The sequence below is a fragment of the Dipodomys spectabilis genome, unplaced genomic scaffold (genome assembly GCF_019054845.1).
Source record: "Dipodomys spectabilis isolate Male_0828 unplaced genomic scaffold, ASM1905484v1 ptg000032l, whole genome shotgun sequence".
In the NCBI taxonomy this organism is placed as follows: Eukaryota; Metazoa; Chordata; class Mammalia; order Rodentia; family Heteromyidae; genus Dipodomys; species Dipodomys spectabilis.
Window position 1 is genome coordinate 32,787,731 of NW_024870709.1, and position 25,833 is coordinate 32,813,563.

A 25,833-nucleotide genomic window follows, 5' to 3' on the forward strand; every position below is an offset into this window, starting at 1 on the left:
CATTATTGATTTTTTTTCTTGCAAAATTAATGCCCACATTATTATGAACTGTCTCTAACTCTGATAAAACTTCTCTTTGATTCTACTTTAATATTAACATTCCCTTTTCATGTTATCATGGTTGATGTTTGAGTGATATTTCTTTCTGTGTTCTGTAACTATTGATCTTATTAAATTTAAAGAGTTTCTCATAAACTATCTATAATAGGGTCTTTTTTTTTCCCAGCCTGACAAATTCAGACTTCAACTTAGAATCTATATTCCTTTTCACTTAATGAAATTATTTATATTAGGTTTACATTTACTATCTTATTATTTGTTTTTTATTTACATTTCCTGTTTATATTTCTTCTTTCTTTTTTTTCCATTAAGTACATAAACATAATCTTCTGTTTTATCTTTTTTGTGTGAATTGTGGGGCCTGAACTCTGAGCCTGGGTACTGTGCCTCAGCTCTTCAGCTCAACACTACCACTCTATCACTTGAGCCACAGCGTCACTTCTGGCTTTTTCTGTTTGTGGTGCTGAGGAATTGAACCCAGGACCTCATGCATGGGAGACAAGCACTCTACCACTGAGCCATCTTCCCAGCCCTTCTATTTTATCTTTAAGTGGCTTTTAATCTTTGACTCCATAAAATTTGGGAGTCATTTCTCTATGGATTCCAGTTTATATCCTTAATTTATCACATTTTATTGCATGCAACATATTTGCATTTACCAGTCTTACATGCTTTATCATTGTCATATACTTTTTTTTTTTGGGCCAGTCCATGGGCTTGAACTCAGGGCCTAGGCATTGTCCCTGAGCTTTTTTGTTCAAGGCTAACACACTACCACTTGAGCCACAGTGTCACTTCTGGCTTTTTCTGTATATGTGGTACTAAGGAATCAAACCCAGGGCTTCATGCATGCTAGGCAAGCACTCTACCACTAAGCCACATTCCCAGTCCCCATTATCATATACTTCACATTCTACGATGTCCACATTATTTTTCCTTCAGTCATCTATCTTAGAAAACATAAATAGAATTGTTTTTTATATTTACTTACATGTTTCTCATTTCTGATCATTTTCATTCTATTGTCAGGATCTAGTTTTCCATATGGTATTGTTTTCCTTCAGCCCCCAAAATATTTCTGAAGTATTTGATTGATGCATCTTACTTAATGACAACTTTTCTCAGCTCTTTTGTTTTTGTTTTTGGTTTGTGTGCCAGCTCAGGCTGGCCTCCCACATGAAATCCTTTCTCAGCATTTTTTTTATGGTGGAATTGCTGGAAAGTACCCCCTCATTCTCTGCACGCATCTTGAAATTACTTCTTCAAATATATGTATATATATATTTTTACCCTAACCTTACTTAGTCTCATCTTCTTAAGAAGCTAAAGTCTATGATTATAATTATATAATTATATTCCTTGGAATGGTTCCCTTAGATCTAATATGTTATTTTCTCTGAATGCTCTGACTCACACTTGAAAATACTTTATGTAAGTCTTGTAATCATTAATGATAAATGTGAGTCCTCTTTTTTTATTTATATGTGTAATATACAAAGAGACATAAATATGTCTCTGTGTATGCCTATTAATGTGATCATGCCATAGATGTGTTGTATCTACTACTAATATTGGTTTTTGAGACTCCTGAAATGCTTTAAGATACTGTTGACAGTTAAAATTCACAAGAAGCAGTTCATTTTACAAGGGAAAAATAAACAGATTTGCTCATTTGAAATTTGTTCTAAAAGCTTCTATGGAATCAGATATCACAAGGCCAGCATATTTTAAAGAGTTGTCAGCTAAATGGTCTAAACAAGGATGTTTATTTGCCATGTGGGTTTTAGCAAATGGGACACCCTTAATTTTTCTGAAGGGTACTACGGTTTATTTTCTAGCTAACGGGAGATGGAACTTAATGTGCGCTACAAGTTTGGTTCAATAGTTTTATTTCTGGGCATCTCCTTACTCCTTTATCACTGATCCTATTGTGTTGGATTTTGTAACATTGAACCACCCAATTATAATGATTTGTTTAGTTTCTATCTCTTCAGCTGTTCTATAAACAGTGGTAGAGAGAAATAGACTCTTTCCTAACCATGTAACCTCAGAATCCAGAAAACTAGTAGGTAATAGTAAAGGGACATGAATTACTTTCTGATAAAACTTTGCATATGGCTATGCCCTGACTTGACTTGGAATAGAGTCTGATTTTTAAAGATCAACATCTATAACTTGCTTTTGACTTGCAAATTGATTTCTAGCACAGAACTTTCAGTTCTCATATTCACAAGCTTAGTACAAATCTCTGTTCTATAAAACAGTCATATTTTCTTTTTTCACTTGCCATTTTTACTTTCCAGATGGGGTGGTAAAGCCCTTCCTGTACCTTCCTAAAATAGAACTTTCCAAATTAGTCTGTCTACAAATATATTTTGGTTTCCTGCCACACTTGACTTGGGATGGAGAAAGATGTATTCAAAAGGTCTAAATGGATTAAGAGATCTGCATACAAATCATCGGAGAGTCTTGCTAAAATTAAGATTCTTAGTGTGTGAAGCCTGTGGGTTTCATTAACACTGTGCTCCCAGACATCCCTATGCTTCTGAGTTGTGGAATACCTTTTGAATAACAAAGAAGTGATACACTTACTACTTCCCAAACACATTCATTCCTTCAAAGTTACTTAACTAATAGTTAATTTAATATGTATCAAGCACTGGGCTATAAACAGGAATCTGACATAATCCTTGCCCTTAAGAAGCCAAAAGTGAGCATTCTACCACTTGAGCCACAGCACCACTTCCAGTTTTTTGATGGTTAATTGGAGATAAGAGTCTCACAACCTTTTCTGCCCAGGCTGGCTTTGAACTGTGATCCTCAGATCTCAGCCTCCTGAGTAGCTAGGATCACAGATGTGAGCCACCAGCACCCAGCAAAATTATATTTTTAAAAAACTCACAAAATTCAATATGACCATGAACAGCCTGAATTAAAAATGGACAAAAATCTGAAACAGATGTATCAACAAAGAAGATACACCGAAGAAGATGCTAAATAAGTGTATGAAGAGCACTGGAAAATGAACATCATTTTCCACTAAGAAACAAAACTTATATCCACACATAGACACATACAAGAATGCTTATAGCAACTCCATAATTACCAAAACTTGGAAGCAAATAAGATTTTCTCCACTATGGTACAGGATGCTAAGGGTGGAGGCTGTGCATAGTGTGAAGGGGGGATATGAAAACATCTATGTGCTTTCTGCTTAGTTTTTGTTTTTTATTTTTATTTTTTTGGGTCCGCTCATGGGGCCTGAGCTCTGGCCTGGGTGCTGTCCCTCAGCTCTTCAGCTCAAGGCCAACTCTCTACCACTTGAGCCACAGTGCCACTTCCGGCTTTTTTCTTCTTGCTTATGTGGTACTGAGGAATCGAACCCAGGGCCTCAGGCATGCAAGGCAAGCACTCTACCACTGAGCCACCTTCCCAGCCCCAGTTTTTGTTTTTTAATGACATTTTAGTTTCTTTTAAAAATTTTTTGTTATTATAAAGGCGATGTCCATAGGGATTACAGTTACATAAGTCAGGTAAACAGTACGTTTCTTTTTTGGACAATGTCATCTTTTTCACTCTCTTCCTCTGCTTAGTTTTATGAATCTAAAACTTATCTTTAAAAAGTCTGTTTCTCTTTCTGTCTCTGTTCTGTCTCTGTTCTGTCTCTATCTATCTCTATATGTGTATATGCACATATATATACTCTTATGTTACATATGTACCATAGATACATAGATATGTGCTCTCTCTATATTCTATATATGCACATATATGAAGATATGCTACATTATTGAGCTAGAGAATCTATTCTGGGACCTACATGATCTTGCTTGGTACACAAAGCTGATTAAGTCAAAATATCACAAAGTTAGTCACTACTTCAAGATTTCTCAAATAGCAGACATTGGAAAACATAAATATCACCTACATTGCTTTGAAAAGACATAGATGATAGAGCTTAGAGTTTCTGAGTCAGGATTTCTGAGTTGGTCATCTGTGGGTACACAGGTCTTTCAGGTTGTCTTCACGCGCCATGAAATTCAAGAATCAATTCTACTGTTCCACGTACTTTTTGGTACAAAAGTTTGTATCAAATTGTTTACGAGAAAGTGTCAATGAATGCATGTTACTTTTGGAAAAATTGACAAGCTTGAAATTCATAGAAAAGTGCATCTTACCTGTAAATCAAAGACATAAACATAGATATAATACTAAAATAGATTCATTCATGGAAATATGCATACATATCTGGTACACTTTATTAATAGAGACAAAAAGTATAAATGAGTTGTGATTTTTGACAAGCATGGTACAAATATCAGCATAAATTATTTCTAAGTGAAATCATAACATTATCCTTTATTGTGAGCTACATTAAGATTATTTTAATCACAGTAGATAGAAATTACGTGTTTTTTTTAAAATGGAGACCATTTTGAAAGAATTGTTGAGCTTTGTATGTTTAATCTGATAAGAGCTGTCCACATCCTCCCATATTTCCTGTTTCTATTTTTAAGAAGAAAACAAGCAGCTATTCTAGCGTCCTTTTTGCATAAATTGTCCACAAAAGCAGCCTGACTGAAAGAACTAATTTAGAATTGAATTGGTTGGTTAAAATTCTAGGTGTTATGATATTGAACTGGATCCCTAACAGTGACTCAGAAATAATATCTGCAGCCTTAAATCCTAGGAACTAAAGGTAATCTGAGTATTATGGAGGAAAATCTGCATAACAAAACTCTATTTTCGTATTTTTGTGGCTGTGTTCTCTGTTCACATTCCCATTTTCATTTCACACATTCTTTTACATTTTACTGATGATACTGGGGCTTGCATACAGAGTCTTGCATTCTCACTCAGCTTTCTTGCTAAGGGATGATGCTCTACTACTTGAGATACAACTCTACTTCCTGCTTTTTGCTAACCAGCAAAAAAATGGAGATAAGAGCCTCTTGGTTTTATCTGCCTTCACTGTCTATGAACCAGGATCCTCAATTTTCAGCCTCCTCAGTAGCTAGAAATATAGGCATGAGTCACTGGTGCCTGGCACAAATTTTCTTTGTCTCATCTACTGTAGTATTTTGCATTTCATAAGCAAACTGAAAAAAGAATATCAATTCGATAAATTTTTTCTTGTCCCAATTTCTGTAAATTCCTTCTTATTGCTATCCACTAACATACAAGTGTGCATACATACCTACATGCATTCATGCACATACAGGGACCACATTCATTTGTTCAGCAGCTCTTATGTGTGTTCAAGCAGGTTCTAACTTTTGCTTTGTATGAGGAATTATTGCATTATTTGTTTAGTAGCAGCTTCTGAGAAGTTAGCTTCCAGCTGCTGAATAAAGTTATAGGATATTTCTGAAATAATTAGACTCAAGTACTCTGTAAATTCAGAAAATATGAAAATCTTAACTTTCCTCCTCTAAAGTAGCTGCAACATAAGCATTTTAAAAAGAGTGAATATAGACTGCAAACCTTATGGTTTCTCGGAATTCCTTCATAAGAACAGCAGCACTGTACAGAAGCTAATGAACGTATGTTGCCCCCTATTGACTGTCAACAACTCCTGGCCTCTCCTCCATGTCCTTACTTGCTCTTTTCATTTGCTATCAGGTAAAACCATAGGCAGCTGATAAGTTCAGTCTGCACTTGCCTAGTTTCAGTGGTTTTATATTTATTCAGATCCTGTACGTGTTTCAATCCAGAAACATTATGTCATATTCCCTTACTCTGCTCATAAGTAGATTGTACACTGATTTCTCCATTAAGATCTAATTTACTCCTCAATCTAACAAGGGAAAAAATGATCACATTTTCCAGGTATGGAGAAAACTTTTCCCCATATCCAATTAGTAAATTCTATATTCCACCAGCTACTCTTTCCACTTTTTCCCTATATCTAGTCTAAAGTTCTTTCTTTTATTTTCTTTTCTTTTTTGTCGGTCGTGGGGCTTGGGCGCTGTCCCTGTGCTCTTCAGCTCAAGGCGAGCACTCTACCACTTGAGCCACAGCTCAAATATATAAGAAACAACAGCTTGTATATAAGAAACAACAGCTAAAGACTGATGGGGAGATTCTTATTATAAAATAACAATCATTTCTGTATGACAATTAGTCAAATTGAGACTTTTTTGTAGTGAGTTGTTCTAGATAGCACAAACCCCTCTTTGCTATAAGTCTGAGATAAAAACCAAAGGGAATAGTAAGTGTTCATGTTCAGTAAAAATTTGATTAAGTTTAAATGTTAATGTTCCTCTTCTAGTCATGCTATGAAACAGTTCCAGAGAGAAGATTTTTTGTTAAATGTCTCCCAATGAAATTTTCAGGAGAGATTTTACTCCATATGAACACGGAAGCCCCAAGCCACCACCATGAACCACCGAAGTCCACACATTAAGGACTGTTGACATCTTGCTGAGGTCAGACAATGACGACGATTTGCTGGGCAGTCAGCAATCACTGATGGGTGTCAGGAACAGAGTTAATTCCTCACGCATATGGATGCGTATTCTGTTGGTGCTTCTTGCACATCTCGTGTCTGTCTTGTGTTCCTTCCAATGATGGAATGGTTCAGGGAAGCATAAACAATGCAGTGTTTGTTTTCCTCCAGTCCTCGGTTAGTATTAGCTTCAAGCTCTTCTGATAGCCTGAACAAGGGATCATTATTATAAATTGCACTTTCTGATGGCAGTGTTTTGGAATTTTGCCTGGTGCTCATTTCAGTTTGCTCGATGCTAAGGGGCTGGGGAACATCAGCCTATAAGATTTTTTAAAAAAGGATAAACAAGGACATGATAATACATATTGATTAGTAAATTATGAATGAAAAGTTATCTACTATCCCTCACAGATGCTCCAGCTATCCACATAGTTAGCAAGTTTGGAGACCCACTCCGTTCCAACAAAAGAATTATTTTGTGCCAGAGAAGGCTTTTTAATCCCTTTTCAAGATAAAAGCAAACTATTGGATAAGCAATAAAATCATCAAACAGCTTATAACCCAGTGGGCAATAGTAATATTGTATAGACTAAAGTGATTAAACATAAAGTAGGGAAAAAAAGTGAGAAAGAATTAAAAAAAAATACTATGAGTTATCCCAGGCAAATTGTGATGTCAGATCTGGAATTAGAAAACTGGTGCCAGTTTTGGAGGGGCAAAGTTTAGCTAAATTTCTGAAATCTTATTCTGGTTGTTATTTCTATCCCAAGAAAAGCCTTACTTTCAGATAGTGTCAAATATCACGTTTCTTACAAAGAAATGTACTTGTTGACACTAAAAATAGAGGAGTCTTGATATTTTCTCATTCTTTTCAGTTGTTTGTTAGTCATTCCTGGCTGAAGGAAGAATAATCTGCTAGGTAAAAATGAAGACACTATGATCAAGATGTGTTGTACTTACAAACTGACACACTGAATTGAAACTTCTTTGTATCACTACTTAATATAATAAAATAAATAAAAACTAAAAAATGAAGATACTAGTTGTTCTTCTTAAAAAAAAAAATCTCAATTTTGCCAGTCAATTTAGATCCTTAAGACTTGACCTTACTCCTTCAAGTTATTCGTTTTTACATAATGTTTGAAACCTACAGACCCCTCCCTTGTCCTTTGTATCTTCACTGCAAGCTTGTCTCTCTATCCTGAGGTAGTGAGAACTGAGGTATTTAGTTCTCAGCTGCTAATATGGCTCCCACCTTTACACAGAAGAGCCTGTCACTTGACCTAATATCTATCCATAAATCCTCAATATGTAAATCCTCAATTAACACAATCCCTCTCTTGAATTCAATCTGTACTAATCAGTCTATGGGTTACCTAGTTCTCTTCCCAAATATGTTTCATTTTCATGTAAAATTTTCTAAGAATGGACAGAACACTCCACACCTGAGCTCTCCTGGAACTCTTTAGAAAGTGGTGGGTAACATATGGTGGTAGACAGATACACTAGACAGAAGATGACAGAAGCAATCCTATATTGTATTCCTATGGCACTTTACAGTGTATAAAGCACTTTAAACATACACATATATACATATAATATATATATAATTCACTTTTCATAAATAAATGTACAATTCAGTGTTTTTTTTAGTACAAAAGCACATTTATATTTTTCCAACTGCCATTTTGGAATCAGATTTGAACTTTAGCTTTTATGGGTACTAATAAGGAAAATTAAAGTGGTCGCTGAAGGGTCAAAAAGAAAATTTGAAAGCCTTAGAGGTTTGCTCACAGGTATAGGCTGCTTCACAATGCATCAAGAATTGAAAATCCAACTTTTCTGGCACTTTATCAATACCCTGTGGACTGCAAAGATGGGAGGATTGACCAGTCTGCTCTTGGCACTGATACATCAGTGTCTTTGCAAAATTAGCAACTTCCCTGATTTGGGTCAGTTTCCCACCACAAGGCTTATCCAAGGCCTTCTCTCTAAAGGATCCTGAGCTGTGTTCTCCCCTTTCCCCTACTGTTATAAAAGCCTCAATCTTGTCTCTCTCAGGGTGCACTCACTAGGTTTTTAAACTGAACTTGTGTGTTTTGGTTTGCACCAAACAAGAATGAGTTTTGCTTCAGGTTTTTTGTGTTTGGTTTTTAAAAATTTCAAATTTGTTCCTGATTTTTGGTTCACAGTTCATACCATGTTTTCATTTTCTTTTTTTTTTTTTAAGCATAGTTCCTTTCTCTACTTTGGATTGTCTCACTGTTTCCCACACAAGTTTCTTCTTCAGAAAAATTTAGCTGGGAGTGGCAGTTCATACCTACAATTCTAGCTACTAAGGAGACAGAAATCAGTAAGATCTCAATTTGAGATCTTTTGCCTCAGCAGAGGCAAAATGTTACCAGGACCCCCCAAAAACAAGTTGGGTGTGATGGTAAATACCTGTTATCTCAACTATTTGGATGGAATATATAGGAGTATTGTGGTCCTTGTAATGGAAAATCCAGACAATAATGGAAGCACATAAAACACACACACACTCACACACACACACACACACACACACACACAAAACAACCAAAAAAAAAAAACAAATAAAACCCAAAGTGTTTCTGAGAGTATGCCTCTCAATAGACATATTGCCAATTTAATACTGAATTAAACTTCCACTTTTCAATATCACCAAAACAAAAAACCTTGCAGGGACCTAATGTGGCATCCTTTTGATTATTTTCTGAAATGTTAACATAAATGGGGAAAAACTTCAAATGCCTGTAAATGACAAGGACAAGTAAAAGGAAACTTCCCCAATAATCATATACACAGAAAAAAAAACCACATATGTGCGTGCATGCACACATGTTCAAGTATGTGCATGAATGTGTGCCCAACTCAGCTCTGGGGCTTGAACTCAGGGCCTCTGGCTCTTCCTCAGTGTTTTGTTTTGTTTTGTTTTACGCAAGGATGGTACTCTGTTATTTGAGCCATGCTTCTACTTCTGGCTTTTTGCTGTTTAACTGAATATAAGAGTTTCAGACTTTTCTGCTTGGGCTAGCTTTGAACAGTGGTCCTCGGGCCTCAAAGGCTTCAGGTCTCCATAGTCTCAGGTCTGAATAGCTAGGATTACAATCATGAGCCATGGGCACCTGGCTAAAACCCCTTTTAAATTAAACCTCAAATAATAATTTGTCTAACTTACATAGGAATGAATATGACTACAGTTTAAACCAACCTATGGTTTATTTGCTTAGTAAATTACATTGTAATTTTTTATACTTTCCCAGTTCTCAAACCTGATGGTGACAGAATCTAGTTCTGTGGTTCTATGGAATAGGGAAAAATTATACTTAAGAAAAAGTTCCTTTTTGAGAAAACAAATCATTATCACTGAAAAGATGTTTAGTAAATATTAATACAATCTTATCAAAGTAGACATCCTTTGCTTGGTTTGAAATTTGGTATGCAATGCTGGTTGCCGTTTAATATGTAGAGAGAATTATTGGCTAGAACTTTCTCTGGCATTTTTGTAATTTTCAATAGACATATTGTTCATTTCTACTTCTTTCTGAAACACATTGCACATACAAATCAAGTTCCTTTGAAGCATCTCATTTATGACTATTTACATTTAATTTTTAAAGTTCCCATTTTTCACAGATATATTGCCTCATCTTGCATTCTAATATCACAACTCTGAATCAAAAGGAAGTTTAAATGCATTCCCAAAATATTGTAGAAAAAAAATTCTCTACAAAGTGCCCTTTTTTCTCCTTGGCTAGTCTCTTCCTTAGTGAGCCCACATTCATCCCCAGGAAATTCTGCATAGCAACTAAGCCCGGGGCAGGCCTCTATCTACTGGGATGTTTCATGATGAAACCTAGTTATTATGATCGTGTTATGACTTATTGTGATAAATAACCCACAAGTGAAGATGTTTTTAGGTTCATTGTTCATTGACACCCTACTATCCTGCTTAAAAAAAGAAAACCCTTTAAAGTAATTTTGAAAAATAAATGAATAATCAGAAGCCACATAACAGGCAAGGGCTGAACCAAGAGGATTTAATACCGTTTCCAATCTGTTTCACAAAGAACGCTTTGTTTTGATACTTAAAAGAGCTTTGCTATGTGGAGAGAGAGAAAAAAGAGAGAGGGGGGAGTGTAAACAGTATCTGCTCATCATGTCATATAAGCATATTAAATATATTTAATGCAATATGTATGTGTATATACATATATCCATGTGTATATGTATGTATATAATTGTATTTGTCTTAACAGATACATCGAACATACCAGGTTAATTTCCCTGCCTGTTGAATCTGAAGTCTTCTTTTGTTTCCCTGGAAGACAAACAAAAAGAAAGTAATTAGGAGAGAAGGAGACAGGGTTGAACCACCTGTACCTATCCTGCCGTATAACAGTGGGCATGCTCGGTTTGGTTCTTGTCTGTTTGCCTTGGCTTCCATGCCACACCCAGAAGAAGGGGAAGGTCATTGAGTTGAGAAGGATGGAAGTCTCTGCTCTGGGCTATTCCAACTCAATGGCAGACATGCTTTTGTCACATCCATAGCCAAGTGCCTAGTCACACTGGAATGGGATAAATTAAGATACACATCCCAACATCTTTTTTCTGAAGTTCTGAGAGATGTTCTTTAAGTATTGAACTCAACTGAGAAATTGTGGAAAGAGGTGCAGAGTTATAAATTCAGAGTCCAGTTTGTAATGATGAAAGCTCTGCATTCCAGAAGTCCTCACTCCAAAACACCAGAAGCACCTCTGCCCAGACAAAGCTTTCTCTGTGACAACTATTTAAGGGTTGCTTTGTCTGGATCATTGATACAGCCATATCTTGTCTGGTGTTGGGGAAAGAAAGGATAAGAAGACATGAAAGGAAAGGAAAAGCTGACGTGGGCCAGATCAAAGCCAGATCAGAATACTCTGTGCATTCTTTGCTTTCTGTGTTTAAGTGTTTGGTGGTGAGACTGGAGGAATGTTTTCAAAAGGAGATAGGATTGTTTTCTATACATCACACCTTGCCAAGCATAGCCCAACCCACATTTTTTTCAATTTGACATTGTTCAATACTCACTTTAAACATTTATGATGGCAATAGAAAGTATATACATACACACATAAGCATGCATCCCCTCAAAGGACATTGGTTCTTTATTTGGATAGGGATGATGTCATTTAGTTGTGAAATGTAGGTGGGGGGAGGTGGGGAGATTAACTCAAGTCAAACATGTGGACCCAAGAGATTTATTTCAGCCACCCTTTCAACCCTGGGATGCAAATAGAATGAGAAAATACCACAACTGAGGAACTGAGTGGAGCATGTCTTGTGGCAAGGCATGCCTCACTGTAGCAGGTGGCAGTCCAAATCAATCCATTTGGCTTCTTGGTGGAAATGAGTCACAGGCCAGGAGATCATTATCCATGGCTTGTCACAGAGATCAGAAAAGAAGACAGTAAGAACCAATGGTTCTTTTTCTGTCCCCATCTAAGGAACTCAAAATGTGTGACAGAGAGAGGCAAGAGAAACTGGAACCCACCTTGGTTCCTTTTCAGGCCACAGATCAGGCAGAGACAGGCAATGATGAGTAGTGGCAGTGCCCCCACAGGAAGCAAACTGTGAAGCAGCCATCCCCTGAGTGCCATCTCTTCTATGGAGGGGGGTCCGGAAGTATTGGTTACATCTGCAATGTTAGTCAATGCTAAAAGTAGTTAGGGGAAACAGGTGGCAATATCCAGAGAGGGTTTTGAAGTCATGAAATGAGAGGAAGGCTGGCCAGAGAGGCTGGTTGTGAGGAGAGCCCAGGAATTCTACTAAACTATACTACACAGAGCACCCTCCCTCACCACAATGAATTATCCACCTTAGTAAGAATGCACATGTGGAGCTTTCATACACACGCACACATACAAGTGTATTCTGGGTTATGATGGAAGAATTATTCTTTATTCTGAGTTACTGTTAACATAGCCTGGAGAGGACTGAAGTATAGTACTCCATTATGTGTGTGAGTCCTCATCCCACTTAGATGCTTAGCATTTGGAGGTCAGGAGGCCATTTAAGCTGGTCATATTATACACAGTTTGGTAATTCGGAATGGTAAGCACTATCATACTGTTCATGCTGCAGCTGCTGTTTGGGTTGGGCGAAGAGCCAAATCATTATCAGAAGCAGCAAACATAGCTGTCTTGAGAGGGAGAAGAGCTACATACCAAACAACAGATAATAAATATAACACAAATAAATACACACAATTAAGAGTGTATAAATACACCCAATTATGGGGATACAACTTCTATTGTGTTTTCTAACCACCAATTTTATTTGATTCATTTATTTACTTACTAATTAGAGGTCGTTCTGAATTATTTTGAGACTGCTCTGCAATTGAAAACCAAAAAAAAAAAAAAGAAGAAGAATTGAAATTAGTTGAGAAAACAGTGAAGTGTCCACTTAGTTATGTTTAACATTAAAGCTAATCTCAGAGAGGACTTGGGGGTCTGCTCACTAACAGGGAATCCAATAACCCAGTCCCAAAGTCATGGAGCATCACTTTGAGACTATGAAATGTTTATTGTCAGGCCCAAAGAAACACTCTGTGCAGACAGCATAATCTTTATCTATCTGCTTTTGTTTCCTCTTTCCCAGGAAGGACACAAGACCACTTGAATGGCCTGCCGCAGGGAAGGTGTACTTTTAGTGACATCCTGGGTGTTTCTTGTGAAACAGATGGAGATTATGTCTGTCACTGTCTGCTTTCTCCACATCCACTTTCCAGTTCAGATAAGGTGCTCTCCAAACCCCTAATCAGAGACAGACCCAAGGACAGGTGAGGAGAACAGAGTTGCAGGCCAATGAATGTTCCATTTCTGTCCTCTTGTCCCCTAGGATTTTGATTTCCAAAGTGCTTTTATTCATTTTGGGAAGTTATTGCTTTCACAAGGGCATCCAAAATCCCTACTATGGGACTAACTACTATGTCACACACTTATACCAATCCATTCATATATATGTATATATATATATATACATATATATGTGTGTGTGTGTGTGTGTGTGTGTGTGTGTGTGTGTGTGTATGTATGTGTACCAGCACTGGTGTTTGAACTATGGGGCTCATGCTCACTTGGCTTATTCACTCACAGCTATCACTCTACCATTGAGCCAGAGTTCTACTTCAGCCTTCTGCTGGTTTATTGGAGAATCAGTCTCAAGGATTTGTCCTCCAGAGCTGGCTCTGAATGTGTGATCCTTAAATTTCAGTCTCCTGAATAGCTGGGATTATAGGAACGAGCCAATGGTTCTGGGGAGGCAAGAGAATTTTAAAAAATCTTATCTCTAAAATTTACATATAAAATCATGGCCTTTAAACATGTTTATGCATTTCGTTCCTCGCTTCATAGTTAGTTAACTGAGCACTCCCAGGATTAGAAGGAAATCCTTCTTTTCCCTTTCCCTGTTATCTTTGTTTTCCCATTAAAATCAAACTTAATTGTTAAATAATGTATCTAACCTTTGAAAATAAAACCAGAGACAACTCCAATAAATATGATTGCTGTTTTCTGAAGCATTGTAATCTTTTCTTAGGACTTAAAAAAAGGGCACATATTTCCACATTTTACAACAGTAGAAGAAAACGTGATAAGTGAGAGGCACAGGCCTTATGGCATTAAAATAGACAGACAAGAAAAATCACTTTCCCTAGGGTAACCTTGGAAAGCTTCCTTTCAAACTTGGGTAATGAAGGAGTAGACAAATGGATGACCAATGAGTGGTAAGGAAGAGACCTGGGAAACAGAAGGCTGTAGACAGTAACTGACAGATTCTGGGTGGAACCTACAAACAATCCAGAGAGGTACGTGGGGATAAATAGTGGAGCCCTTTATATATTCTGGGCAGTACTTCCTGATCAAATGTATGTATGCCTTGCAAATATGTTCTCATGCTTGTAGGTTGTCTGAAGGCATAAGTGTGTGAACATACAAAACAAATCTACATTCAAGTCTTCCCAAACTTACAATTGCTAATAACTTTCTAGATAGGATTACAAAAGCATGAAACAACTAAAAGAAATAGGATTTCATAAAAATTTACAACTTTTCTACTTGAATGTAGATTTGTTTTGTATGTTCTTTTGAACGTAGATTTGTAGTTTGATATAAATGTAGGTTTATGGTTTTATTTCTTATTCTAAAATCCTTAATGCATTCTGATTTGTTTACATATATTCTAAAGTAAGGTTCAAATTCTTTTGTATGTGACTATATAATTTTTCCAATACAATTTGTTTGAAGGATTTGAGCCTTTTTTTGGTGCGGCTTTTCTAGTGCTGGAAACCAAATCTAGGACCTAGAATAAGCTAGGTAAGAGCTATAACACTGAGATTTATTCCCACTTGCTACTTCTTACTAAGATTCTTCTTTTCTACATTAAATGGTCTTGACATGCTCCTCAAAAATTAATTAACCATATACATTTTATTCTATCCTATCAATTCAATTGCACCAATGCTGTGTTCACCCATATGTCAGTTCCACATGGTTATTAGTAGTTTTATACTAAGCTTTGAAATAAGAAAGTGTTGTTCTCACTTTTTAAAGATTTCTTTGGCGATTCTGGATTTGTCAATTTGATATGAATCTTATGATAAACCTTCCCATTTTTAAGGACAAAAGCTATCGGGACTTTGGTAGAAATGACACTGAATCTGTAGATCATCTATAGTATCATCTTCAGAATATTAAGTTTTCCAGTCTGTGATCATGGAATGTCTATATTCATTTATATCTTCTTGAATCTCTTTTTTTTGCTCTCATGCTTTTTTTTTTCTATGCAAAAGTTTTATACTTTGTTGCTTAAATTTATTTCTATGTATTTTATCCTGTTTTATTTTCCAGTCCTGGGAATTGAACCTAGGAAATCACAAATGTTAAGTAAGTACCCTACCACTTGGGCCATGCCCCCACTCGATGTATTGCATGGTTTGTGACATAGGTATTAGAAATTCTCTTAATAAATTCTCTTAATTTCCTTCTCAGAGTATTCATGACTTGTGTACAGGAGTACCACTAATTTTATACATTAATTCTTGAATCCTACAACTTTGATGAATACAAGTATCAAGCAGTTTTTTTTAATGAATTTTCTAAACACAAGGCCATGCCACTTATGATAGAGATAGTTTGCAGTGTATAGTTTATTTTAGATGATTTTTATTTCTCACTCTTACTGCTCTGGCTCAGACTTCAAGTTGAATGGAAATGTCAAGTGCAGGCATCTTTATCGTGTTCCTGTTCTTAGGAGAAAAACATTCAGCCTTTTTTTTTTGAGAGGTCAAATTGGGGTGTTTATTAGGAAGCTGGTGACTGCAAGTGGATGCATGTCTCCCCCAAACTTGCAGCCTCACATACACTTAATACTGTTAGGAAACTGAGCCATGGGGGTCATAGAATAAAGAAAGAGCAGGAAAACAGTCTCAACAAACCAGATCAATTTTAATAGAGAGTTGAAGAGGGACACCATGGTGACAGGAGGAGAGTCAGGAGACACAAGGCATGGTGCCAGCATTGTCTTTCACTAGTGAACATAATGCTGAATGAAATTTTTAATCCTATTTACTCCCCCATTTTTACTTTTTCCCATGCTTTACTGAGTTGGCTTTCACCAGTTTAACCTTCACCTGTACTTTCTAAACTGCTAGATGTAATTGGAGGCCTCCGGGGAGGATCTGGGGAATCAGCCAAAGCCCTAACTCTTCCCCCAAACTCATCTGTCAGGCTATCAGTATGTTGCTTTCTGGATGGGCACACTGTAAGCTACTAATGAATGTACACTTATCTGAGCATTACAAACAGAATTTTTTATAAAGAAATTAACAGAAGTTAAAGACAGAAAAATATTTTTTAAATTAAAGAAAAAACAAGGACAAAGAATAAAAAGCTAAAAGCATTCATATTTAGTTCATGTTTTTTAGTTATTTCAATGTACTTTAGGTGTTACCACACCAGTTTTATAATTCCCAAAGAACAATAACTATTACTACATTTTTCTCCATTCATATATATATATATATATATATATATATATATATATATATTATTTACCACCTTCCTTTACAAACTCAGAGAGCCATATGGACTTAGAGGTCTCATTTTGTGAGATGTGTCAGGTTTTTGTTCAATATAGGAATTCAGTCTCTGACTCAATCATTTGAGAACCTGGATCTTCTCTTTCCTGGAAAACAATAGACACTCTGGGAGTTGAGAACTCACCTGTAACATTTATGACTATTGAGTGGCTTGTAATCAACTGAGAAGAAAAATTCACATAACAACGGTATGACCCATTGTCTGTAGGAAGCACTGAGTGAAAATGAAGGCTGAAAATGGAAATATTCTTCTTTTCTTCCCAACTTGTGTATGACGAAACTTTACTCCCAAAGGGTAAACAGTCACTGCCATTGAACTTGCACCAACTCACATTAGGTCTGCTAACACAGTACTTCACAGGGCATTCCATTCTAAACTGATGTCCTGCTGTGACATGTATTAAATGTCTCTTAACATAAAGTTGAATTTCACATGACTCTTCTCCTGAAAAATGAGACAAAATAAAAATCAAATCTGCCCTTTTGCAAATACTATATACTAATGCAACAGCTCCTGACAAAAATTCCTCAAGAATCATTTACTAGCAATTAACCCTCACTAGCTCACCCCCACAAAAATCAAAACCTTCACTAGTTCAGTGTCTGATACCTAACATACATATAATATTTCATTAAAAAATCAAACAAATTTAATCCTTCCAACAAAAACTAGACATATACTTATTATATAGATAAACAGATAGACAGACAGATGGACAGACAGATTCTAGCTCTGATTTACAGATGAGGAAACTGAGGTAGTAAAAATTTGCCTACGGAAATGTGCTAATTATTAGAATTAAGATCAGGATTTTTAAAGTCATAGTGAAGTCTATAATTCTCTATAATTCATTAATCTGTGGTATTTCAGATTTTCTATTACCAGCTCTGATATTACATTAAGTAAAAGAGAGAAAAAAAATTTTTTTTGTCAGTCATGGTGCTTGGACTCTGGGCCTGGGCGCTGTCCCTCAGCTCTTCAGCTCTAGGCAAGCGCTCTACCACTTGAGCCACAGCGCCACTTCCAAAGAGAGAAATTTTTGTACACAATCATTTCCCTGAAACACTTGGCTTCAGGAATTGTCTTTTCTGTTTTTCAGTATTGTTAATACTGCATTGCAGTCTTGTCTGTGAGTATTCTGTGTTGGAGACACACAACTTGAGCTAGTTAGTCAAGGACAACTGCTCCATCTCTTTTGGAATTTCTGTATATTGGTCAGACAAAACTGAAAGTCTGCCTCTCTTTACTTTGGAGATGGGAAATTTTTCCTGAAACTAAATCTTACAATCTAAACAGTTAGTAATTGCCAGGTATACAAAAAATAGCACAGAAAAAAACTTTAATTTTCTTATTGAACAAGTTATAATGTCATGAAAATATTAAACTTATCAGGAAAGCTGCCTTGTAACTGGAACATCTCAACTAAACTTAAGAGCCAAGAACAATGAAAAGAGAAACCTGTTGGAGCCAGATGTGGCTCAGTGAAAGACAGCCTGCCTACACACGGGACACACACACACACACACACACACACACACACACACACACACACACACACACACACACACACACCTTCTCTAAGTAGATGGTTATGCCAGTCCTAGGGCCTGAACTCGGAGCCTGGGCACTGTCCCTGAGCTTTTATGCTCAAGTCTAGCACTCTACCACTTGCGCTACAGCACTTCGGCTTTTCTTGTATATGTGGTACTGAGGACTCGAACCCACGGCTTCATGCATGGTAAGCAAGCACTCTACCACTAAGCCACATTCCCAGACCCATCAGGGCACTATCCTTGAGCTATTTTGTTCAAACCTAGTACTCAATCACTTGAGCTACAGCTCCACTTCTGACTTTTTTTGAGTGGTTAACTGGTGAGTCACCATCATGGACTTTTCTGCCTTGGTTAGCTTTGAACCATGATCCTCAGATCTCAGCCTCCTGAGTAGCAAAGATTACAAGTGTAAGCCACCAGTGCCTGGTTTATTTGTCTTTGGGTTTTATATGTTCCCTACTGAGAACAATGTTCCACTTTATTTCTACACCCTTGCCTGCATGAATCTTCTTTTTATTTACTTCCTTATATTTACTAAACCTTTCACTATAATTTCTGTTAATAGCTCACCAACTTCTGCTTGGAATAACTGAACTTTGAGTTTGGAGGAATCTACCATGCCCAATGATTTACTTATCTATAACGGTGTCAAGACTTCAAACTAGTTCATGTTAGGACTTCCTAAATTTAGTTGGCTTCAAAAACTCAGTGTAAAATTGAAAGCAAATTAAAAGGTAAGTTAGAGGATGATGTTTTCCAAAACTTTTGAAGAGAAAGGGTAAGATAGTTTGCTAATAGGAAGTGTCAATAATACAACATGTAGATGTGGTTAAGATTTATGACAAACAAGCCAAGAGGCCAGAGACAGAAAAGCCAAGTGAAACTATATAGTTTATGAGCATATAACCTGAGCTAGATATGTGGAAAACAAGATGATTATAGACAAAGACCTTTCATCTTCAAGGATCTGACTATTTCATTGTAAAACAAAATTACCTAATAATAATAAACTGGAATAAACTTACAATCTACCACTCTTTTTCTCTTCAAATTTACCTGAGCTTGAAAAAAGGGTTCACAGAGAACTTATATGATAGCTGTTAGGAAATACAAAATTAAGACATGATGCCTGCCTTTGTAGAATTTGCTTTCTAATGGGAAATCAAGGTGCATAATGACTTGGAGAATAATGCTGTAAGTAGGGAGAAACCACTTATGAAACCTGACCTACACACCACTTAGTGAACCATCTTTTGAGAATCAGAGCATTGACAAGGTATTATGGAACTGAGGAAATGGAGAGACAAAATTTCAGGTCCAGAAATATCATGGCCAATTCAAGGAATGGATCCACAACTGGATCATGGTTTTCTGAAAGTGGCATACAAGACAGTTTTAAAATAAATGGAGCATTCATACACCCATTATAAATATACTCATATTCATTTTAATGTGGCTGTTTTGAATGCTAACATATTAAACAAACTTGATGTAGCCACCCAATCCCAACAGACTCCAATTCTTCAAAAAATAAAGGACTGAATTACAAAACAGGAAGTTCTTAATTTGCTCACTCCAACACAAAGATAACTATGATGGCACTTCTCAATATGTGACTTCAAACCATTTGTAGTCTGCAATGCCTGTTTTACTGAAATGTATTACCATTCCATTTTACCAAAAAACTGTTGCTTGATGCCAGTAGCACCATTCAACATGCCTTCCAGTTCTAGTATTCAGTGACTATAGGCTTGGGAGAGGTGCACAGTTACCATACAGCTGGCTGTTAGTCCTAACTACATCACTGCTATATAGTAAAAATTATGGCTATCTTATGGCTCCTAAATATTCTTTGTTTTTATTTTGTGCTTGTCCTGAGGCTTGAACTCGAGGATTGGGCATACTGTCTTTGAGCTGTTTTTGCTTAAGGATAGGGCTCTACCACTTGAGCCACAGCTCAAATGCAGGATTCAGAGGGCTTTGAAGATAAGAATTACAAGGACATTCCTGTCCCAGCTGGCTTCAAACTGCAGTCCTCAGATCTGTGTCCCAAGTACCTAGGATTGCAGTCATGAATCACCAGCGCCTAATAATTTGTACTCTGTTTCACTGTTTTAAACTTTAAATGCAAGTAAAATGAAACAGAGCTATGTATAGTGACAAAGTGAAAACACACCCATGGTGCTGCTTTATACCCATAAGCATGGTGGCATTATTTTTTATCTAAATGGACAGCCACAGGTCAGGAATAGGTAGCCCGAAAGACACTAGGGTGGACCATACCTTAACTAAACTCAAGTGATTCTAAACATTATGAATTTATTCTTTGAAAGGACATGGAATTGATTTCATAGGTGTCCAGCACAAATACATAGCTGGGAAGTTTTTAATTTGTGCATGGAATATAGTTTTTAATAAAGGATAAAAACTGTAAATATGCTCATTTGAAAATTACATACATATTAATAGAACTAAACAGTAACATAATGAGGACATAACTATTAAAACTTAGACCAAAAATATTTGGGGAACAATAATTTAGCACTGACATTGTTCTGAACTTGTTGTGTATGGTGACAATTACAAATACACAGTAAAAGCAATGTACCTTCTTATTGCTCACAAACCAAAAGTGCTCACCACAATTCAGAAATGTGATAATTTTTAGTGCAAAGGAGAGTCAGAAAATTGTTCATATCATCTCACAATTAGATTGTTAAATACAACAAAATCTCTTAAAGCTTTCAAATCCCAAAGTAAGAGATAGCCCTACTATCTGTGTCAATTAAGAAAAGCCTTTGAGGAAAAGATGAGTCTCTTCTTATTCCCAGACCCATTCTAGACAAACTTGGGCCTCTTCCCACAGACATAATTAACACCAAACATACTCTCAGTAGAATCCCCATACTTTTCTGTGTGACATGCCCCATACCATTACAGCTATGTTTACATTCACACATTTGCTTTCTCTCTGGTCTACCACTTCCTATTGCATGATACCTCTGCAAAAAGAGGAGACAGCCTTAGAAAAGTATGAAGGGGAGAGACATCATGCTTCCTGAGGCTCATGAAGAGAGCCTTTTCACAATGCTACTTGTGCTTGTCCATTAAGGGCAACAGGATAGACACAGCTGTGTCTTTTGAGAGGTTGCACCGCGGTTAAGCATCTTAAAATATCCTGTAGTGGTTAACTTCTAACCACTGACAAAAAAATGAGACATTCAGCTCTTCAATGTGGCAAGACCTGATTTATGTCCACTCAGTGATTGAAATTCAAATACTTACTAACTGATATTCCACAGTCATCCAAACTGGTTCATCAGAAAGGAATGCCAGTAACAGACAGCAACCTAGTCTAAAACCTTCCTCCTGAGCAAGTAAAGTTACAGGATTGTGATTTGGAATATTTTGTGAAAGTTATTATTCCTTTTTTTTTGAAGATTCTATAACTTGATTATAGCTATTATTGCAAGGAAATTCCCAACAGAGTCACCATCCCTCCACTGAAAAATTCCTACAAATGGTTACACTTATTGAAAAAAATTAATGACAATAGTAAGTTCAGATAGTTTATTTTTGAGCTGACATTGATAGAGATGAACACAGATATGTAAATAATTTCCTGGACAACTAAAATTGTTACTAAATGTATAAAACATCTGTAATTTTGTTACAGTGGCAATATTTTACTTTCTATCAGAACGTACTGTGATAGACAAGAAATTAAGCAAACCATTGGTTTTACCTTTTTCTACCATTATGAACTCTAAAGTAAAGGCAAAACTCACAGATAATGGAAACTAAATAGGAAAATTCCAGGTAGAAAAGACAATAACTTTTGACTTCAGGGTCACAATAGAGGACACTTCTTAAATAATTTGGGGGGGGGGGATAGAGGGAGAAAAATGTAGGCATGTGTAACAATGTTTGACAAGAAATGTACTCATTACCTTACTTACGTAAGTGTAACCCCTCTGTAAACAACGTTACAACGAAATATTTTAAAAAATAAATAATTTTTTTTGTTATTACCAAGGTGATGAGAGGGACTATAGTTACATAAGTCAGGTAAAGAGTACATTTTTGGGGGGACAATGTCACCCTTCCCTTACTCTCTCCCAGCAGAAATTCTTATGATGGGGCAAAGGACAATGATAAGTTCAAGGAGTCAATTCAAAGCTGTAATCAGCATGAGGATTAATCTGCTCATGACTTAATCCAGGAAATCCTGAAACTGAAGAATCTGCTTCTAAAGGTTTTCATAAATAGCAGACATGTTTGAGAAAATACCACGTAAGTATTTTGCATTTAATTGATAACACAGCTCTTTCTCACATATCCATAGGAAAAATAAATGAAGTCATGACATGAGCCTGATAAAGACACAGTACTACTAAACTTAAATTGCAAGGAATAATAGATTTAAAACATCATCGACCCTGGAATGCCTGTTTCAACCCAAGTCAATGGCCAGTTTGTGGTAGACCAATATCATCTGGGTGAGATGAGGAATATTGCATTTACAGGTAAATCCATCAACCATACTGAATATCACAATTAAGAAGAAAGAACACAGAGAAATGGAACCAATATCTCACACAGTGAGTGGCAAACCAATTCTAACAAGCAGGTGTATTTTTGGGAACACTAGGCTACAGCACACTGGGAGAAAAAGTGTAAGTAATGCTATGTACCAATTACAGGATAACATTAAAAAACACTTCCCTTATTTCATACAGAACAGTATATAATAGAGCCTTCAAACTGGGATACATTCTGTTGAATAATTTCTAACTCTAATTGTAGCTATGTAACTGACTGTGAGCATCTGATCAAAAGTTTAAAAACATCCTCAAGTCACCCATTTAAATACCCAGTCAACTTAATATGAAACACTTAAGAAAAATACTTGGCTGGGTGCCAGTGGCATACATCTGTAAACCTAGTTACTCAAGAGACTGAGATCTGAGAATTGTGGTTCAAAGCCAGCCTAGGTACAAAAGCCTATGAGACTCTTCTCTCGAATTAACCCCCAAAAAGCTAGAGTGGAGCTGTGGCTCAAGTAGTAGAGCACTAGACTTGAGCAACAGAAGCTCAGACAACAAACAACACCTAGGCCCTGAGTTCAAACCACAGAACAACAACAACAACAACAACAAAATACTTGGATGACTGGAGAAATTTTTACTTTGGATCTGGTTGGGTGACATCTTGATATCATAGAGTCAAATTCCAATCTACAAGTTCTAGACTTAAAGATGACATTTCACAGGACTGCAGTGATTGCATTTTATAATTCAAAACATTAGCACAAGAACTGATATATATGTGCTTATGGAAGGCAATAAAAGAACATATTTGAGCTGGGAGCCAGGCCCACTCCTGGAATCTTAACTACTAAAGAAGCTGAAATCTTAGGATTGCGTTTCAAAGCCAGCCCAAGCAGGAGAGACTGTGAAACTCTTATCTTCAGTTAACTATGAAAATCTTCTACTGATCACTCCTAGGCCTTCTTCTCCCTTTATAATATACACCTCCTGTGTCAAGGTAAGGGAACAAGAGTCCTCAGAGAAAGGAACTGCCATTTTTTTTTGCCTACATATAGTCTCAAAAAGGATGGCCGAATGTCATTTATGCACAACACAAACATTCCCATGTTCGCTTTTCAGCTCATTAGAAACAATGTGAGTTGCTCTGCTCCTAAATTTCTCATTTAGTATTCTCAAGGCGCAAACCCCACGGAAACAAGCATAAAGATTTAGAGACAACATAACCATGGAGACAGATACAATCCAAATTCATCACCACCTGTCCTGCCTAAATGAGCACTTCAACATTCTGCTGGAGTCATTTTAGAAAGAACATGCTATTTATTCACCTTCATTGTGGAAGTCAGAAGGCTTTTGCCTAGTAGTACGGATAAATTTTTACTTGTTCTATTTATGTCTGCTCAATGCTCTTTTCTAACTACAACCAAAATTTTAGGGACATTGGCCAACCAATGGTTAGTATCTATACTTAACTATTCAAGCAGGTGACTACCATTTCTTAATTTGGTTTATTCCTATAACGTCTAACTGCTTGATTCATCTGTCATTACCTACTTAGCAAAAAATGTTGTACCCTACTAAGTCTAAGCAAAGGGCAAGCAGTGCCTCCATGACCCCTAGGACATTAAACTAGAAAGAATTCTACACAATTGCCTTACCATCGATGCTACAGATGCTCAGATGTAGGATTAGGAAGAGAACCCCAAATGATTTCCCAGTTCCAAACATGGCAGGCAAAGTCTTCTTTCCTTGAATATGTCAGAGATAGAAAAAGCATCCCTTCTGCCCTTCAGTTCTTCAGAGTTGGATCAGGGTCTCTACCAGAATGGAACGTAAGAGATAAATAAAAAGAGGCGAGCTGCAGGAAGGGGACAGGAGAAAAAGCCAGAATGACTTTGTGCAACGAAATGAACAGGCATTAAGTCTTCTGTGGGTTTTGCCTCAAACCCCATTCGGCAGAGCAGCTCAGTCCTTAACTTCTCCTTCCGCTCTGCCACGGTTCATGCCCCACTTTGAGGTTTTTCTCAAAGTGAAACAAACAACTAGACTTTGAAGATAGCCGAGTTGTTACAGTCTTCAGGTTGAGATTTTAATCAAACCAAGGTGAGGGAAATCATGGTAAAAGTACCCATGGTATGTATACATACCTCTTTTTACAGCTTGTCATTATGAAACTTTTGAGTAAAAGATTTTAGGCATTTCCCCGGAACATGTAACATGAGATTGTTCATTATCATAAAAACAATGAACATTTATCTGAGGTTATGGAGAAAATGAGTGACAGGAAGAGGAAAGGGCTACCATCTTTAACCTGCAGCTACCTATCAATGGAAAAGATCATTCCTACTTTAGTTACATACTCTTTCTAAATATCAATATGTTGAATATAAATTATGGGAAACTTCCACTTTCAACAGGTGGTTGCTATCAGATGAAGCAGAATAGAAACAATAAAGGAAGAAATGAAAGAATTGGAAATGTTCAAAATTTGAGAGCTCAGAGTTGCTGTGGGACTGTTTTCTCCAAGACCACTTTCAGTGTTTAGCTAGCCAAATATTGGAATCATAAGAACTAATTGAAGTTGTCACTATTTGAGATTCCAAATGGGGGATCCTGATTTTTGTACTTAGCATGGGCTATCATTGATATTAGTTGATTCTGCAAATCTTTCCTTCAGTGGCTCTGACATTATTCCAAGCCAAACTTCAATGATTTTTAGTACATAATGCATTTATTCAAAGAGACAGTATGTTATGGTTGAAGAGGTGAAGATGAATGAATCAGTGTTCCTGACTTTAAAGAATGCTATCAATTAGTATTATAAATTATAACAGCCTTTACTGTCAGCAGTTAGACATTTCATGCATTTCCACTGAACCTACAGTAGCCTGGAGTCACCATAGCCACTTAGAACTTCTCTTACTGACCAAGCAAACATCCTGGGAAGTGTTTCTGTAGCATTCACACAATTCTTCCCATTTTCTGTACTTAGAATGGGGGAAACATTTCCCGTAGCACTGTAACAAAGCTCATGGTCCCTTTAAAATGGACCACAAATT

The 25,833-nt window shown here is 36.7% G+C and overlaps 1 protein-coding gene across 5 annotated transcripts; it reads right to left on the reverse strand.

The window, feature by feature from the left end:
- Positions 1 to 4,301: 4,301 nt before the first annotated feature.
- Btla (B and T lymphocyte associated) lies at positions 4,302 to 24,784 on the reverse strand. 5 transcript variants are annotated; one of them, XM_042676930.1, is made up of 6 exons: positions 24,433 to 24,784; positions 16,795 to 17,115; positions 12,869 to 12,904; positions 12,063 to 12,206; positions 10,804 to 10,850; positions 4,302 to 6,826 (listed from the first exon to the last, which is right to left on the reverse strand). In XM_042676930.1, exons 1-6 carry the CDS (start codon positions 24,500 to 24,502, stop codon positions 6,551 to 6,553), a joined length of 894 nt encoding a protein of 297 aa, XP_042532864.1. In that variant the 5' UTR covers positions 24,503 to 24,784; the 3' UTR covers positions 4,302 to 6,550. The 5 variants fall into 5 exon arrangements, with proteins under 5 accessions (XP_042532864.1, XP_042532863.1, XP_042532866.1 ...); XM_042676929.1 differs by having other exon boundaries at positions 12,063 to 12,224; XM_042676932.1 differs by lacking the exon at positions 12,869 to 12,904.
- Positions 24,785 to 25,833: the final 1,049 nt, after the last annotated feature.